We start from the raw sequence: 17,078 nt of genomic DNA on the forward strand, positions 1-17,078 counted from the left end.
GTGCCTTCACATAGGCAGGGCTGAGGTCCTATCACTTCCTACAGCACAACAGTGCCTTCACATAGGCAGGGCTGAGGTCCTATCACTTCCTACAGCACAACAGTGTCTTCACATAGGCAGGGCTGAGGTCCTATCACTTCCTACAACACAACAGTGCCTTCACATAGGCAGGGCTGAGGCCCTATCACTTCCTACAACACAACAGTGCCTTCACATAGGCAGGGCTGAGGAGGAATGAAGAAACATATTCTCAGAAAACTCTCAACCACATCCTAAACACAAAGTAGTTGCTCTCACAAATAAATTAGGTCCCTACAGCACAATGCAGCACATCAGGAACTAAAAGAAAAGCTCTCATCTGAGCAGGTGTAAGGGGTGTGTTTTTATACCATTTCACATTAGAGGCCCAGGGAAAACACAGATCAACAATGTGGTTCCTATCCTGATATATCCTATCCTATCCTGATATATCTACTCTATCCTGATATAGCCTATCCTGATATATCTATTCTATCCTATCCTGATACATCCTATCCTTTTCTACCCTGATATATCCTCTCCTATCCTTATATATCCTATCCTGATATATCTATTCTATCCTCTCCTGATATATCCTTTCCTACCCTGATATATCCTCTCCTATCCTTATATATCCTATCCTGATATATCTATTCTATCCTCTCCTGATATATCCTTTCCTACCCTGATATATCATATCCTCATATATCCTATCCTTTTCTACCCTGATATATCCTCTCCTATCCTTATATATCCTATCATGATATATCTATTCTATCCTATCCTGATATATCCTATCCTTTCCTACCCTGATATATCCTCTCCTATCCTTATATATCCTATCATGATATATCTATTCTATCCTATCCTGATATATCCTTTCCTCCCTGATATATCCTCTCCTATCCTTATATATCCTATCCTTTCCTACCCTGATATATCCTCTCCTATCCTTATATATCCTATCATGATATATCTATTCTATCCTCTCCTGATATATCCTTTCCTACCCTGATATATCCTCTCCTATCCTTATATATCCTATCCTTTCCTACCCTGATATATCCTATCCTATCCTTATATATCCTATCATGATTTATCTATTCTATCCTCTCCTGATATATCATTTCCTACCCTGATAAATCCTACCCTGATATGTCCTCTCCTACCCTGATATATCCTTTCCTACCCTGATATAACCTACCCTGATATATCCTCTCCTATCCTTATATATCCTATCCTGATATATCTATTCTATCCTCTCCTGATATATCCTTTCCTACCCTGATATATCATATCCTGTCCCACAATATACATGACTTGCAGCCAATGCAGTACAAAGCCCTCAAGACCATTTTATTGTCTGCAAACAGTGTCAAATATCAAATATATTTATGTCAAATTCTGGTCTGCATTAATGATACATTAATCAACATTTCAGTAAAAGTGCTGGTTTTGGCCATTTTCAACTGTAGTCCCTGGACAGGTTACCCACAATTTGATAGACACACACATCTCTGACAGCATGCCAGCACGGATTGGGTGTGTTCAAGAAATACACATTTGAAGACCGTAAACGCTTTTGCAGACATTGTAAATCTATGCTATTCAGCGGAGGTCTGTGCCAAATGTGTGTTTCTGGAACGCACCAAATTGGCAATGCGCATGCGCAGCCGCCTTAACTCCTGGAACGCACCCATCATCACATGATTTTGACTCGACGTCGACACAGTCAGGTGATACAATTCTGTTGTTGTTATCTCAAGTCAAATTGTCCAGTCATTGTGCTGGCGGAACAGGTTGTAGCTAAAGTTATTCTGCAGCTGTAAAATGAAGGTTTTGTACCTGTGTCTTTTCGCGGCACTTGCTTTGGCATCTGATGCACTCGTCCGGTAAGTAAAGTAAAGTTATATTAGCCGAGCTAGCTTGTCAGCTAGAAAAGCCATGATCTTTAAACAAGTTGAGCCACCAGTTACGTCCTCAGTCAAATAGCTAGCTAGTATTACAAAATAGATAGGCTTAGCTAGGTTTGTGAATATTTACTTTGCTGAATGAATAGTGAAGACGACCTTGGGCTGCAAAGTGAAGTTAATTACATGTTATCAAGTCGCACTAGAGCAAGGTGTTTGTTGTTTTCCATTAGCTAGTGTTAAGTTTCTCGCCCAGGCAAACATGTTGTGACAATGTCAAAATAGAATAGCTAAGGTCAATATCCCAAACGCGATTTAAGGCTGGTTTACAGACCGTCTGACCTGTGTCCATGCAGTAGTAGTAAATTAGATTAAGGCTGGTTTATAGACCGTCTGACCTGTGTCCATGCAGTAGTAGTAAATTAGATTAAGGCTGGTTTATAGACCGTCTGACCTGTGTCCATGCAGTAGTAGTAAATTAGATTAAGGCTGGTTTATAGACCGTCTGACCTGTGTCAATGCAGTAGTAGTAAATTAGATTAAGGCTGGTTTACAGACCGTCTGACCTGTGTCCATGCAGTAGTAGTAATTTAGATTAAGGCTGGTTTACAGACCGTGTTTCATGTAGTAACACAACTGTCGTAGCGAGATCATTATATTATATCAAACTTGTAGCATTAAATCAGCACAGCAGCCTGCTGCTCCAAATTGTAGACTTTCTCTAGTTTAACAAAAATAAACCCATCCGTTCAAAAGTGAATTAATGGAAACCTAGCAAGCCAGGCAACTAAAAGCTATTTTCTAAACGATGTTTTGGTTCGTTGCTAGCTAGTTTAATTACCGTTAGCTAGCTAATTCAAATAACGTTAATGACCGTTAGTACAGCCGACGTCTTAACTTTAGCTACCTTTTTATTCATTACTACAGGAAACTAAACCTACAACATTATTTACAAGGTAGTGGTGAACTTACAGAAAATGGTGGGATGAAATAAAATAAAAAATATGCCATTAAATCGGAGGATTTTATAACTCCTGCATCAATTAGTCACAGTAAGATTTGGTCTGGTTGCTGTGGCTGCCCGGTAACCACGACAACGGACGTTGCGACAGTTGCGACAGTTGCCGTTAATAAACTTTCTTTTTTTTTAAGTGTCGTTCAGACCAGTGACACTTGTCGCATTATAATGTCTACAGACATGTCGTTAGACCAAGTAATAAACTGGCCTTAACCTGTCTGATAACAATAGTCATCTGCTTCTTGTTTACTTCCTATGTATTCTTTGATTAGTGTATTCCTCATGAATTGTTATATTGTTCATGTTTCCCATTCGGCAGTGTCCTTGTAAAACAGATATTACACATAGCTAGGTTGCCACATGCAGCACTTGTTCTAGCTTGCAAAGGATGTTGGCACCAGTGTTCTTCACTGTGTCTGTCTGAGATTAGGAGACCTGTAACTATTCAGAAGTTCTTTCCCAGCAGGAACTTGGTTTAGTAGATCCTAGAAAGGCCTGACCAGTAGACCTGCTGAGATTCTGCTTGACCTACCAACTGTTCAGGGCTGGCTAGCCATTTCAAAGGAGTTCTCTAATAAATTCTCTCTCGCTATGTCTGCCTCTCTTTCCCTCCCCCTGTATCTCTCTCTTCCCCGTCCTCTCATTCTTCTCTCTCTCCCACAGAATTCCGTTGAGGAAGTTCCGTTCCATCAGGCGTACCCTGACTGACTCGGGCAGGGCAGCAGAAGAGCTGTTGGCCGGGCAGGAACACACTAAGTACAACAACCTGGGCTTCCCCTCCTCCAGTAATGGACCCACTCCAGAAACCCTGAAGAACTTTATGGATGTAAGAAGATCCTCTAGTCGCTACTAACCAGAGACCTGGGAGTGGAGTAGTTACCCTTGGGCTGCGTCCCAGATGGCACCCTATTCCCTAAGTAGTGCACTACATTTGATCAGAGCTGTGCTATGAGCCCTGGTCAAAAGTAGTGCACTTTAATAGAAAGTAGGGTGCCATTTGGGACGTAGGTGACCTGTGCCAATGGAGTGGTCACCCTTGACTTCCCTAATGCACTGTAGCACAAGCTAAAAGCCAAGCAGGCAGGCAGGCCAGGAAAAAATCCAACAAAGAATCTGTTGTCGCCAGTCCGACCTTTCCTTCTAGTCCTCCTAGCTAGCTGGATTAGTAGCGTTTCAAGGCAAAGCCCAATCCCCCTCTCTGTCCTGAAGGGAAGATGGACGATCCCTTCTGATTTCACATGTCCCATTTTAAAGTTTGGTAATCAGATTTGTTTGTTAATGTGTGACGGAACAAGAACATTTGTCATATGACGACTAACTCAGCTTCCCATCAGTGTTGGGTCTTTTCTCTGTGTGACCGAACAGGAACTAGGAATAGTTGGTCATATGACGAGTAACTCAGCTTCCCATCAGTGTTGGGTCTTTTCTCTGTGTGACCGAACAGGAACTAGGAATAGTTGGTCAAATGACGAGTAACTCAGCTTCCCATCAGTGTTGGGTCTTTTCTCTGTGTGACCGAACAGGAACTAGGAATAGTTGGTCATATGACGAGTAACTCAGCTTCCCATCAGTGTTGGGTCTTTTCTCTGTGTGACCGAACAGGAACTAGGAATAGTTGGTCATATGACTGGTGACTGAGAACAAGGAAGGACTGATCTTCTAAGCTCCCTGAGCCTGATCAGCTGACAATTTGTAGACATAATGAACGGTTTATCCTCGGCAAATCCACTAGGCTTTGTGTTTATGTAGTTTAATCTGAACACCAGAAAAAAATAGGGCCTTGTACTCTAGTTTTTTTTTAGGTCACCATCTAGTACTGGGTCAGACCCCCCACACACACACACACACACCTTGCATCCAGAACAACTTGAATTATTTGGGGCATAGCATGTAGCCCAATTGGTATCAAGGGACCTAACGTGTGCCATGAAAACATTCCTCACCCCATTACGCCACCAGCCTGTACTGTTGACACCAGGCCAGGCGGGGCCAGACCATTATACCAACGCCACCAGCCTGTACTGTTGACACCAGGCGAGACAGGGCCAGACCATTATACCAACGCCACCAGCCTGTACTGTTGACACCAGGCGAGACGGGGCCAGACCATTATACCAACGCCACCAGCCTGTACTGTTGACACCAGGCGAGACGGGCCAGACCATTATACCAACGCCACCAGCCTGTACTGTTGACACCAGGCGAGACGGGGCCAGACCATTATACCAACGCCACCAGCCTGTACTGTTGACACCAGGCGAGACGGGCCAGACCATTATACCAACGCCACCAGCCTGTACTGTTGACACCAGGCGAGACGGGGCCAGACCATTATACCAACGCCACCAGCCTGTACTGTTGACACCAGGCGACGGGACCATTATACCAACGCCACCAGCCTGTACTGTTGACACCAGGCGAGACGGGGCCAGACCATTATACCAACGCCACCAGCCTGTACTGTTGACACCAGGCCAGACCATTATACCAACGCCACTAGCCTGTACTGTTGACACCAGGCGACGGGGCCATGGACTGCTGCTTACGCCAAATCCTGACTCTGCCATCAAGTGATGCTTTTCCTCTCCTCAATTGTCCAGTGTTGGTTAATGCGCTCCCCTCTGGAGCTGCTGCTTCTTGTTTTTATCTGATGGGAGTGGAATCCGGTGTGGTCGTCTGCTGATGGGAGTGGAATCCGGTGTGGCCGTCTGCTGATGGGAGTGGAATCCGGTGTGGTCGTCTGCTGATGGGAGTGGAATCCGGTGTGGCCTTCTGCTGATGGGAGTGGAATCCGGTGTGGCCGTCTGCTGATGGGAGTGGAATCCGGTGTTGTCGTCTGCTGATGGGAGTGGAATCCGGTGTGGCCGTCTGCTGATGGGAGTGGAATCCTGATGGGAGTGTGGTCGTCTGCTGATGGGAGTGGAATCCGGTGTGGCCTTCTGCTGATGGGAGTGGAATCCGGTGTGGCCTTCTGCTGATGGGAGTGGAATCCGGTGTGGCCTTCTGCTGATGGGAGTGGAATCCGGTGTGGCCGTCTGCTGATGTGTGGCCGTCTGCTGATGGGAGTGGAATCCGGTGTGGCCGTCTGCTGATGGGAGTGGAATCCGGTGTGGCCGTCTCTGCTGATGGGAGTGGAATCCGGTGTGGCCGTCTGCTGATGGGAGTGGAATCCGGTGTGGCCGTCTGCTGATGGGAGTGGAATCCGGTGTGGCCGTCTGCTGATGGGAGTGGAATCCGGTGTGGCCGTCTGCTGCAATGGCCCATTTGTGAACAAGGCTGACGGGTGGTGCGTTCTGAGATGCCGTTCTGCACACCACTATTGTACTGTGCCGTTATTTGTCTGTTTGTGGTGTAACAGTTTGACTTTAGTCCGTCCCCTCGCCTCTACCCGGACTCGAACCAGGGACCCTCTGCACACAACAACTGCCCCCCACGAAGCATCGTTACCCATCGCTCCACAAAAGCCGCGGCCCTTGCAGAGCAAGGGGAACCACTACTTCAAGCTCTCAGAGCAAGTGACGTCACCGATTGAAATGCTATTAGCGCACACCACTGCTAACTGGCTAGCCATTTCACATCCGTTAGTGGCACGCCTGTTAACTTGCACGATTTGTCATTCTCCTTTGACCTCTCATCAACGAGCTGATTTCACCCACAGGACTGCTGCTGACTGGATGTTTGTTTGTTTGTCGCACCATTCTCGGGAAACCTTAGACCCAGGCGAGGCAAACCCTGGTCATGGAATGCCGCGGGCACTTCCTGTTTTTGATTTAACAGACCTGGAAGACCAGGTGTGGTGCCTAGTTGCAGTACCTGTGGCACTCCAAGAACCGGGTTGGCTAGTCCTGCCCTAGACACCGTCGTGCGTAAAAAGCCCAGGAGGCCGGATGTTTCTGAGATACTGGAATCGGCGTGCCTGGCACTGACTGATACCACGCTCAGTCGCTTAGGTCTCTCATTCTGCCCATTTCTAACATTCCATGGAACAGTAACTGAATGGCTCGATGTCTGCCTGCTTTATATAGCAAGCCACGGCCACCTGACTCACTGTCTGTAGGAGTGAACCATTTCTGTGAATGGAGGGGTGTACCTAATAAACTGGCCAATGAGTGTGTTCATGATATCAGTTCCACCAGCATTGGATAAAGATTCTGAGTAGCCTACACGGTCGCAGTAATCGTTCGGGTTTCTGAGTGTTTTGTCCGGGACTCTGATAGTTCCTTCCACTGAGCTGAGGGATGCGCGCACACACAGGAAAAGGTTGTGGTTTACACTGTTTTCTAGACTCTCACAGAAAGTGAGTTGCGATATGTAGATTAATCCAACGGTAGGTACAAGGTTACACACACACACACACATCTACCATATAAATGTAGTGCAAATCCTCCTATGAAGCTTGAAAAGTTGGAACTGTGAATGAATACAGTTTTCAACATGGAATGGTTTCAGACACTTCATAACATCTTGCAGAGTAATTGAAACGTTCACATCAAACCACTTAGATATCAACCAACCACAATACAACCACAGTGAATGAATGAACCCAGTTGTCCCTTCAATAGTCAGCTCTTTAATAAGAGAGGTTTGTCCACAAATGGCCCCCTATTCCCCAACAAGGCTCTGGTCAAAAGTCGTGCACTATATAGGGAGTAGAGCCTTTTTGGTACGCACACACTAAGACTGCTAATATAATCACAACGAAGTGATCAAGCAGTCTCTCGAGGATTGAATTAACTGAAGAGTTTCATTTCCTATGAGTCCTAGAAAAAAGGAAGTTGAGTCATCGTATTGAAAAAAATGTTGAGTAATCGTTCATTCTCTGCTTGCAATAGAAGGTTAGCTGACTGTTAGAACGTGACTAGGAGAAGAAATCACTGAGACCTATTGGATTGACCAAAGAGAGATAATGGTAGATTGGAGTCCTAGAAAGAGGGAAGTTGACTCTGTGTAAATATTAAACTGTAGTTATTATTTGCTCTTGAACAGAAGGTTAGCTGACTTGTATGTTCAACAGGGTGACTAGGAGAAGAGATCACTCTGACCTGTTTTACTTCAGACAAACTGTTTCTGACACTTGGCAGAGCCAACTTCTCTATCAGTCTTGGATGTAGAATGGACTGAACTAATCACATGACGTGCCTGAACAGACAAGTTTAGGTAGATGGTGCCAGATGTGTTCAGGCCAGCTCAACCTGTTGGAAGGGATTGCCTTCACTGTATCCCTACAACGTGACCAAAGCATAGTGGAGCTGGTTCTTCTGAGGGAAAAGGTATATGAAGAACCAGTTGAAACTGGGCCTCTGTCCTCCACCAGTTTGGGAGTCCACTTTAATGTGAAGATCCTGCTTTCTAGTCCGGGAGCTGTTTGATTGGGTCCTTGAAACCACAGTTGTTTTTATTTCATGCAGCCGTGTGTGTGTGTTTTCCAGGCTCAGTACTACGGTGAGATCGGCCTGGGGACTCCCGTCCAGACATTCACTGTGGTGTTTGATACCGGCTCCTCTAACTTGTGGGTCCCTTCCATCCACTGCTCCTTCACAGACATCGCCTGCTGTAAGTCGACACTACACTGACTCAATCCCACATGTATCGATACAGTTGTCACGTCCTCTCAGATCCTCCACAAGTCCATAGGGGTCTAGGGTTGCATTTTTGGGGAATGGGCCGTTGACTCGTACACACGTGACTGGAGCTAGAAGGACCTACTCACTTCCAGAACACTGATTTTTATAAGCAGCATGAATATTAACGAGCTGTATGTGCCTCTTAGTCCAATTCTAGGTTTAATCTGTTTCTAAGAATCCTCTGTTTTATTCTTTGCCTGTTCTTTCTGCCAAATGCCTTTCCTCCATTTAGTTAAATTATTTTATTTGTTTATTTCACCTTTATTTAACCAGGTAGACAAGTTAAGAACAAGTTCTCATTAACAATTGCGACCTGGCCAAGATAAAGCAAAGCAGTGCGACACACAAAACAACACAGTTACACATGGAATAAACAAACATACAGTAGAAACAAGTCTATATACGATGTGAGAGAAGGGAGGTAAAGGCAAAAAAAAGGCCATGGTGGCAAAGTAAATACAATATAGCAAGTAAAACACTGGAATGGTAGATTTGCAGTGGAAGAATGTGCAAAGTAGAGATAAAAATAATGGGGTGAAAAGGAGCAAAAATGTCCTCTCCAAAATGCTTCAATGTGTTCTTCCTTCTAGGCTATATAACTACTGATATTGGCCATGTTTGACAGATTTAAAGTGACACTTCCCTTCTCTCTGTCTGTCAGTGCTTCACCACAAGTATAACGGTGCCAAGTCCAGTACGTATGTGAAGAACGGAACGGCCTTCGCCATCCAGTATGGGTCTGGCAGTCTGTCTGGGTACCTCAGCCAAGACACGTGCACGGTAGGTTCCAAGGTTACACTCTTGTTTAAATAGACCTCTGAAAAGGTGCTGTATAAATCAAATCCATTGTCACTATTGTACTATTCTCCAAAGCAATTCCCTTTTTTTAAGGCAGTTTTTTTGTGTGTTCTTAATGATTTTAATCAGCGTTTCTACTTTTCTGCCTGAAATTAGATTTTATTTGACGATATAAAAAATACAATCTCTCTGTTTGTCCGTTTGGAGACCTGACGGTCTATAGATGTGTTTATAATGGATGTGTTGCTCATCTCTCTGGTAGATTGGAGGACTGTCCATAGAGGAGTGTTTATAATGGATGTGTTGCTCATCTCTCTGGTAGATTGGAGGACTGTCCATAGAGGAGTGTTTATAATGGATGTGTTGCTCATCTCTCTGGTAGATTGGAGGCCTGTCCATAGAGGAGTGTTTATAATGGATGTGTTGCTCATCTCTCTGGTAGATTGGAGGACTGTCCATAGAGGAGTGTTTATAATGGATGTGTTGCTCATCTCTCTGGTAGATTGGAGGCCTGTCCATAGAGGAGTGTTTATAATGGATGTGTTGCTCATCTCTCTGGTAGATTGGAGGCCTGTCCATAGAGGACCAGGGGTTCGGTGAGGCCATCAAGCAGCCTGGCGTAGCCTTCATCGCTGCTAAGTTTGACGGCATCCTGGGCATGGCCTACCCCCGTATCTCTGTGGACGGGGTCGCTCCGCCGTTCGACAACATCATGAGCCAGAAGAAAGTAGAGCAGAACGTGTTCTCCTTCTACCTCAACAGGTGAGACGGAGAGGAGTGCCTCACCTCTTTGGCTCCGGAGTCCTTGTTGGAGATTTAGGCCTGGTTTCCTGGACATGGATAAGATAAGCCTATACTGTAACTAAAAAGCCCATGTCTATTGAAATAACTGGTTATTTTTATTTAACTAGGCAAGTCAGTTAAGAAAAATTATATTATTTACAATGACGGCCGACCAAAACGCCTCAAAGTACCAGGTTTAATCTGTATCCAGGAAACTAAGCACAACAAGTCTGAGTTTGTCTCTGCTCTGCAAAGACATTATAAAAATAGTAAAAGGACTGTTTGGTCTTGTTTGTGTGTGTCAGGAACCCAGAGTCTGAGCCCGGCGGGGAGCTCCTGCTGGGAGGAACTGACCCTAAGTACTACAGTGGAGACTTCCAGTACCTCGACGTCAGCCGCCAGGCCTACTGGCAGATCCACATGGACGGGTGAGTGCTCTTCCTTCACCTGTTGTTTATGTGCTGCCACTTCTGCTTGTGTTAGTTACTCGAACTCCACCATAACAATCTCCTTCCTACATTAACCATCTGTTGTTTATGTGCTGCCACTTCTGCTTGTGTTAGTTAGCGTATTCTAACATCACCATAACAATCTCCTTCCTACATTAACCATCTGTTGTTTATGTGCTGCCACTTCTGCTTGTGTTAGTTAGCGTATTCTAACATCACCATAACAATCTCCTTCCTACATTAACCACCTGTTGTTTATGTGCTGCCACTTCTGCTTGTGTTAGTTAGCGTATTCTAACATCACCATAACAATCTCCTTCCTACATTAACCATCTGTTGTTTATGTGCTGCCACTTCTGCTTGTGTTAGTTAGCGTATTCTAACATCACCATAACAATCTCTTCTAACATCACCATAACAATCTCCTTCCTACATTAACCATCTGTTGTTGGTGGACTCTATATTAGTATGTCTGTGGTCAGTTCTGTGTCAGAATTATTCAGTTTATTCAACTTTTTTTTTTAGGACTTTTTGAGCAGGTGAAATGGACGCAAAATTCAGTTTTGTGGACTGCGAGCATGAATGAAATCAATGCTGTTTTCACTATGTCGGGAGGGAACTGTAAACCTAAATGAGTTATTGGTTTAGTGTTTTAAATAGAGAAGCCTGTGAAAAGGCATTTACTGATCTGAGGACAGATCTATTGTTACCTTGTGTAACTATGCAGCCCTCCCACCAAGAGAGCTGGATTCAAACCTGTGTGTGTTTGTACAGGATGGGTGTGGGGAGCCAGCTGAGTCTGTGTAAAGGAGGCTGTGAGGCCATCGTGGACACCGGCACGTCCCTCATCACCGGCCCTGCGGCCGAGGTCAAGGCCCTGCAGAGGGCCATCGGAGCAACACCACTCATCCAGGGAGAGGTAAGACACAGAATCAACCCCACTCATCTAGTTCAACACTGTGGTCCCCGACTACAGCTACGTTTCTCCTCCTCTAGTTCAACACTGTGGTCCCCGACTACAGCTACGTTTCTCCTCCTCTAGTTCAACACTGTGGTCCCCGACTACAGCTACGTTCCTCTAGTTCAACACTGTGGTCCCTGACTACAGCTACGTTTCTCCTCCTCCTCTAGTTCAACACTGTGGTCCCCGACTACAGCTACGTTTCTCCTCCTCTAGTTCAACACTGTGGTCCCCGACTACAGCTACGTTTCTCCTCCTCTAGTTCAACACTGTGGTCCCCGACTACAGCTACGTGGTCCCTGACTCCTCCTCCTCTAGTTCAACACTGTGGTCCCCGACTACAGCTACGTTTCTCCTCCTCCTCTAGTTCAACACTGTGGTCCCTGACTACAGCTACGTTTCTCCTCCTCCTCTAGTTCAACACTGTGGTCCCCGACTACAGCTACGTTTCTCCTCCTCCTCTAGTTCAACACTGTGGTCCCTGACTACAGCTACGTTTCTCCTCCTCCTCTAGTTCAACACTGTGGTCCCCGACTACAGCTACGTTTCTCCTCCTCTAGTTCAACACTGTGGTCCCCGACTACAGCTACGTTCCTCCTCCTCTAGTTCAACACTGTGGTCCCCGACTACAGCTATGTTCCTCCTCCTCCTAGTTCAACACTGTGGTCCCCGACTACAGCTACGTTTTCCTCCTCCTCTAGTTCAACACTGTGGTCCCCGACTACAGCTACGTTTCCTCCTCCTCTAGTTCAACACTGTGGTCCCCGACTACAGCTACGTGTTCCTCCTCCTCTAGTTCAACACTGTGGTCCCCGGCTACAGCTACGTTCCTCCTCCTCTAGTTCAACACTGTGGTCCCCGACTACAGCTACGTTCCTCCTCCTCTAGTTCAACACTGTGGTCCCCGACTACAGCTATGTTCCTCCTCCTCCTAGTTCAACACTGTGGTCCCCGACTACAGCTATGTTCCTCCTCTAGTTCAACACTGTGGTCCCCGACTACAGCTAAATGAAGTCCCACTTGACCTGGCTCGTCTCCTATTACTTAGAGAACTGTACTCCACTTTATTTCCTGAATACAGTAGCACCTTCACTGACTGTTTCTGCTTGTGTTTCAGTACATGGTGAACTGTGATAAGATTCCCACCATGCCTGTCATCACATTCAACCTGGGAGGACAGTCCTACAGTCTGACTGCAGAGCAGTACGTCCTCAAGGTGAGTCTCTGGCTTTATTTTTTTCTCTTCTCTGTCTCTACCTGGAGAATCTACTGGACATCTTACTTTGAGCAAAACAATGTTGAGGCAGATATCCGCGCGGGGGAGGGGCGGATATCCGCGCGGGGGAGGGGCGGGGGCGGATATCCGCGGGGGGGAGGCGGGGAGGGGCGGATATCCGCGCGGGGGAGGGGCGGATATCCGCGCGGGGGAGGGGCGGATATCTGCGCGGGGGAGGGGGGGGTCTAATTCAACAATCATAGGAACAGTGTTCGCTCAGTCAGTCATTATACCACACAAACAGGGCATTGTTTAGGTCACTAAGTCATTCTCAGAACCATGGGAGACCACGTACATTGATTTGAATGTTTGTCTCAGAATGTAATTGTTATTCCAACAATTATTACTGCGTAATAATGGCCTATTGAACTTTCCTTACAAACCGTCCCTCTGTTGGCTACGATGTTAGTATTTCTATCGTTTGGGTCATTTACATATCGGGCTCTTGTTCATTAGTCACACCGTAGCAAAACATTGCGCAACAGAAAACATAAATGAGCATTTCAGCAATGAACAAGTTAGTACCTCTCCGTTTTCAAACTGTTTGGTGCTTACTGGACACGATCTGGGACTGTGTGCGTCTCTGTATTCCTTCCCCATTCTGCTCTGCGTCTGACTGTGCTCTGCGTCTGACTGTGGTGTGCGTCTCTGTATTCCTTCCCCCACTCCAGGAGAGCCAGGCTGGTAAGACCATCTGCCTGAGTGGCTTCATGGGCCTGGACATCCCACCCCCCGCCGGGCCGCTGTGGATCCTGGGAGATGTATTCATTGGCCAATACTACACTGTGTTCGACCGTGACAACAACAGGGTGGGCTTCGCTAAGTCCAAGTAGAACTACAACCATTGGCTACGTCCTCATTCTCCACTATCCATCATCTACCCTTTTCCTGAAGTGTACACTTGTTCTGCACACTACTTGTCGTGGATTTGGAGAATTGGGAAGCAGTCAATGTTTTAGGGTTTTTTGCGGTACATTTAAAAGTGGATCGAGATGTTGTGATTTTAGACAGGCAAAATCCATGTGTGGGGGAAAGACACTACTTGTAAAAGTTGAAATCTTTTAAACTAGCAATTAGATTTGTGTAGAGTTCAAATGCACTGATCTAAACAAGCATTTAATGTCTTGAGTTATTTGCTGTGAAAGTGAAACAGAAAACATGGTGGTGTTGGAGGAACAGGATCGGGAGTCAAAGATGACGATCAGAACGGACCTTTTTGAGTTTTACCATCTGAGTGATCTGCTGTACGTGTTAAATCAGGGACTTGTGTGTTTTTTTTTTTTTTTAAAGCAACCGAACAATATAACATTTTTAATTTGCGTTTTGAGGCAATGGACCTCTTGTCAATGACTTTTAAGATGTATCTTCAAATGATTGGATTCAATAAAATAATTGTAAAAAGTGAAGTGCCCCATTTTTTTTTTTTGAATGTCACTGTCAGTCCCCCTTCTAATAGATGCTGTAGAGTAGGGGTACTTCCACTCCTATTTCAGAAGATCAGCTCACACTAATGTCACTGTCAGTCCCCCTTCTAATAGATGCTGTAGAGTAGGGGCACTCCACTCCTATTTCAGAAGATCAGCTCACACTAATGTCACTGTCAGTCCCCCTTCTAATAGATGCTGTAGAGTAGGGGCACTCCACTCCTATTTCAGAAGATCAGCTCACACTAATGTCACTGTCAGTCCCCCTTCTAATAGATGCTGTAGAGTAGGGGTACTCTACTCCTGTTTCAGAAGATCAGCTCACACTAATGTCACTGTCAGTCCCCCTTCTAATAGATGCTGTAGAGTAGGGGTACTCCACTCCTGTTTCAGAAGATCAGCTCACACTAATGTCACTGTCAGTCCCCCTTCTAATAGATGCTGTAGAGTAGGGGCACTCCACACCTGTTTCAGAAGATCAGCTCACACTAATGTCACTGTCAGTCCCCCTTCTAATAGATGCTGTAGAGTAGGGGTACTCCACTCCTGTTTCAGAAGATCAGCTCACACTAATGTCACTGTCAGTCCCCCTTCTAATAGATGCTGTAGAGTAGGGGTACTCCACTCCTGTTTCAGAAGATCAGCTCACACTAATGTCAAAGGTCAGGATAGATCAGCGTAGTAACAAAACCCCCACCGAGCGACCCCCATGTGACCCCCAAAACTGGTCACACCCCTCTTGTTAGTGGAGAGACTTTTCTTCTGTTTTAAAAGCTAATTTCCTGCAATTCTACACATTTTGACATGCCTTGTGTTCATATGATACCTGAGTGACTCAACAAAATTAATGGGTGGGGGGGGGGGGCACTGGGGTTGAGGCCTCTGGTCATGTGATCTGGATGACAACAAGGTTTCAGATGGGTAAGTTAGGCTAACCAGCTATCTAGCAAACATGACAAGTAGTTGATCAACTGGACATTTCAGACAGGTTATAAACAGCTCCATAAGATCTGTCTGAAGTGACATAACAAGATGGAAAAAACTGCTCAAGCACAACCAAATTTCAAAATTGAACCTTGTACATTTTCCCACATCAGGCACTTCAATCAAACGTTTATTATTTTATCAAATATCTCTTAATAACCAGGGTTTGGGGTCCAGTCAATTCATAGAGTAAACGAAATTAGGAATGTTCCCATTTTTAAAATGCATTGAAGAGAATTGGAATGTCTGTGTACTTCCTGAATTGACCACAAGCCTGCTTAGTAACTCATAAATAGTATAAAATGTCAGAATTTGTATCCACATACTTTACATACTGTAATAAGGTTATTACATTTCATACTTATTTTCTAACAACATAAATAAAAATACGCACGTCCTCCATTTGTTTAGTATTCAGGAGACATGTTCTCCGTCCAAACTTTTTTCTGTGGTAAAAAAAAAAAAAAAAGTCCACATTTGAAATAGTATTTGTTTTTTTCCCTCATTAGTAATACTCATTAAATCTTTCCCAAGGACTTGATGGATTCGCTCTCAGAACGATCATTAAAAGATACCAAGAAGTATTGTATCTAACTTGGTCCCTTCTTGTGGTACTTCATGGAAATTGTCTTTTATATATTGAATAAATCACAATATATTCAAAGGAATAGCTCTCCATATATTGAAAGGAATGTCTCACCATATATTGAAAGGAATGTCTCACCATATATTGAAAGGAATATCTCCCCATATATTGAAAGGAATATCTCCCCCCATATATTGAAAGGAATATCTCCCCATATATTGAAAGGAATATCTCCCCATATATTGAAAGGAATATCTCCCCATATATTGAAAGGAATATATTGAAAGGAATATCTCCCCAGAATATTGAAAGGAATATCTCCCCATATATTGAAAGGAATATCTCCCCATATATTGAAAGGAATATCTCCCATATATTGAAAGGAATATCTCCCCATATTGAAAGGAATATCTCCCCATATATTGAAAGGAATATCTCCCCATATATTGAAAGGAATATCTCCCCATATATTGAAAGGAATATCTCCCCATATATTGAAAGGAATATCTCCCCATATATTGAAAGGAATATCTCCCATATATTGAAAGGAATATCTCCCCATATATTGAAAGGAATATCTCCCCATATATTGAAAGGAATATCTCCCCATATATTGAAAGGAATATCTCCCCATATATTGAAAGGAATATCTCCCAGAATATTGAAAGGAATATCTCCCATATATTGAAAGGAATATCTCCCCATATATTGAAAGGAATATCTCCCATATATTGAAAGGAATATCTCCCCATATATTGAAAGGAATATCTCCCCATATATTGAAAGGAATATCTCCCCATATATTGAAAGGAATATCTCCCCATATATTGAAAGGAATATCTCCCCATATATTGAAAGGAATATCTCCCCATATATTGAAAGGAATATCTCCCCATATATTGAAAGGAATATCTCCCCAGAATATTGAAAGGAATATCTTCCCATATATTGAAAGGAATATCTTCCCATATATTGAAAGGAATATCTTCCCATATATTGAAAGGAATATCTCCCCATATATTGAAAGGAATATCTCCCCATATATTGAAAGGAATATCTCCCCATATACTGAAAGGAATATCTCCCATATATTGAAAGGAATGTCTCCCCATATATTGAAAGGAATATCTTCCCATATTGAAATGGAATATCCACATGATGAATATCACACATATATCCAAAAAGGTAATATCCCTCCAATATTGTGAACTAATGTCCATGTTGAAAGAATCTCCACTCTGGGAATA

At 44.3% G+C, this 17,078-nt stretch overlaps 2 protein-coding genes across 2 annotated transcripts; one reads left to right on the top strand and one right to left on the bottom strand.

Moving 5' to 3' along the window:
- Nucleotides 1-1,751: 1,751 nt before the first annotated feature.
- Nucleotides 1,752-14,243, top strand: ctsd (cathepsin D). Its single transcript, XM_042318395.1, has 9 exons — nt 1,752-1,910; nt 3,610-3,772; nt 8,376-8,499; nt 9,232-9,350; nt 9,931-10,130; nt 10,457-10,579; nt 11,375-11,519; nt 12,679-12,777; nt 13,509-14,243. Exons 1-9 carry the CDS (start codon nt 1,849-1,851, stop codon nt 13,668-13,670), a joined length of 1,197 nt encoding a protein of 398 aa, XP_042174329.1. The 5' UTR covers nt 1,752-1,848; the 3' UTR covers nt 13,671-14,243.
- Nucleotides 14,244-15,362: 1,119 nt separating this feature from the next.
- On the bottom strand, nt 15,363-16,928 carry si:dkey-229d11.5. Its single transcript, XM_042318396.1, has 2 exons — nt 16,150-16,928; nt 15,363-16,110 (listed from the first exon to the last, which is right to left on the bottom strand). Exons 1-2 carry the CDS (start codon nt 16,894-16,896, stop codon nt 15,862-15,864), a joined length of 996 nt encoding a protein of 331 aa, XP_042174330.1. The 5' UTR covers nt 16,897-16,928; the 3' UTR covers nt 15,363-15,861.
- Between the last annotated feature and the right edge of the window lie 150 nt (nt 16,929-17,078).

This window comes from Oncorhynchus tshawytscha, unplaced genomic scaffold (assembly GCF_018296145.1).
Source record: "Oncorhynchus tshawytscha isolate Ot180627B unplaced genomic scaffold, Otsh_v2.0 Un_scaffold_1349_pilon_pilon, whole genome shotgun sequence".
In the NCBI taxonomy this organism is placed as follows: Eukaryota; Metazoa; Chordata; class Actinopteri; order Salmoniformes; family Salmonidae; genus Oncorhynchus; species Oncorhynchus tshawytscha.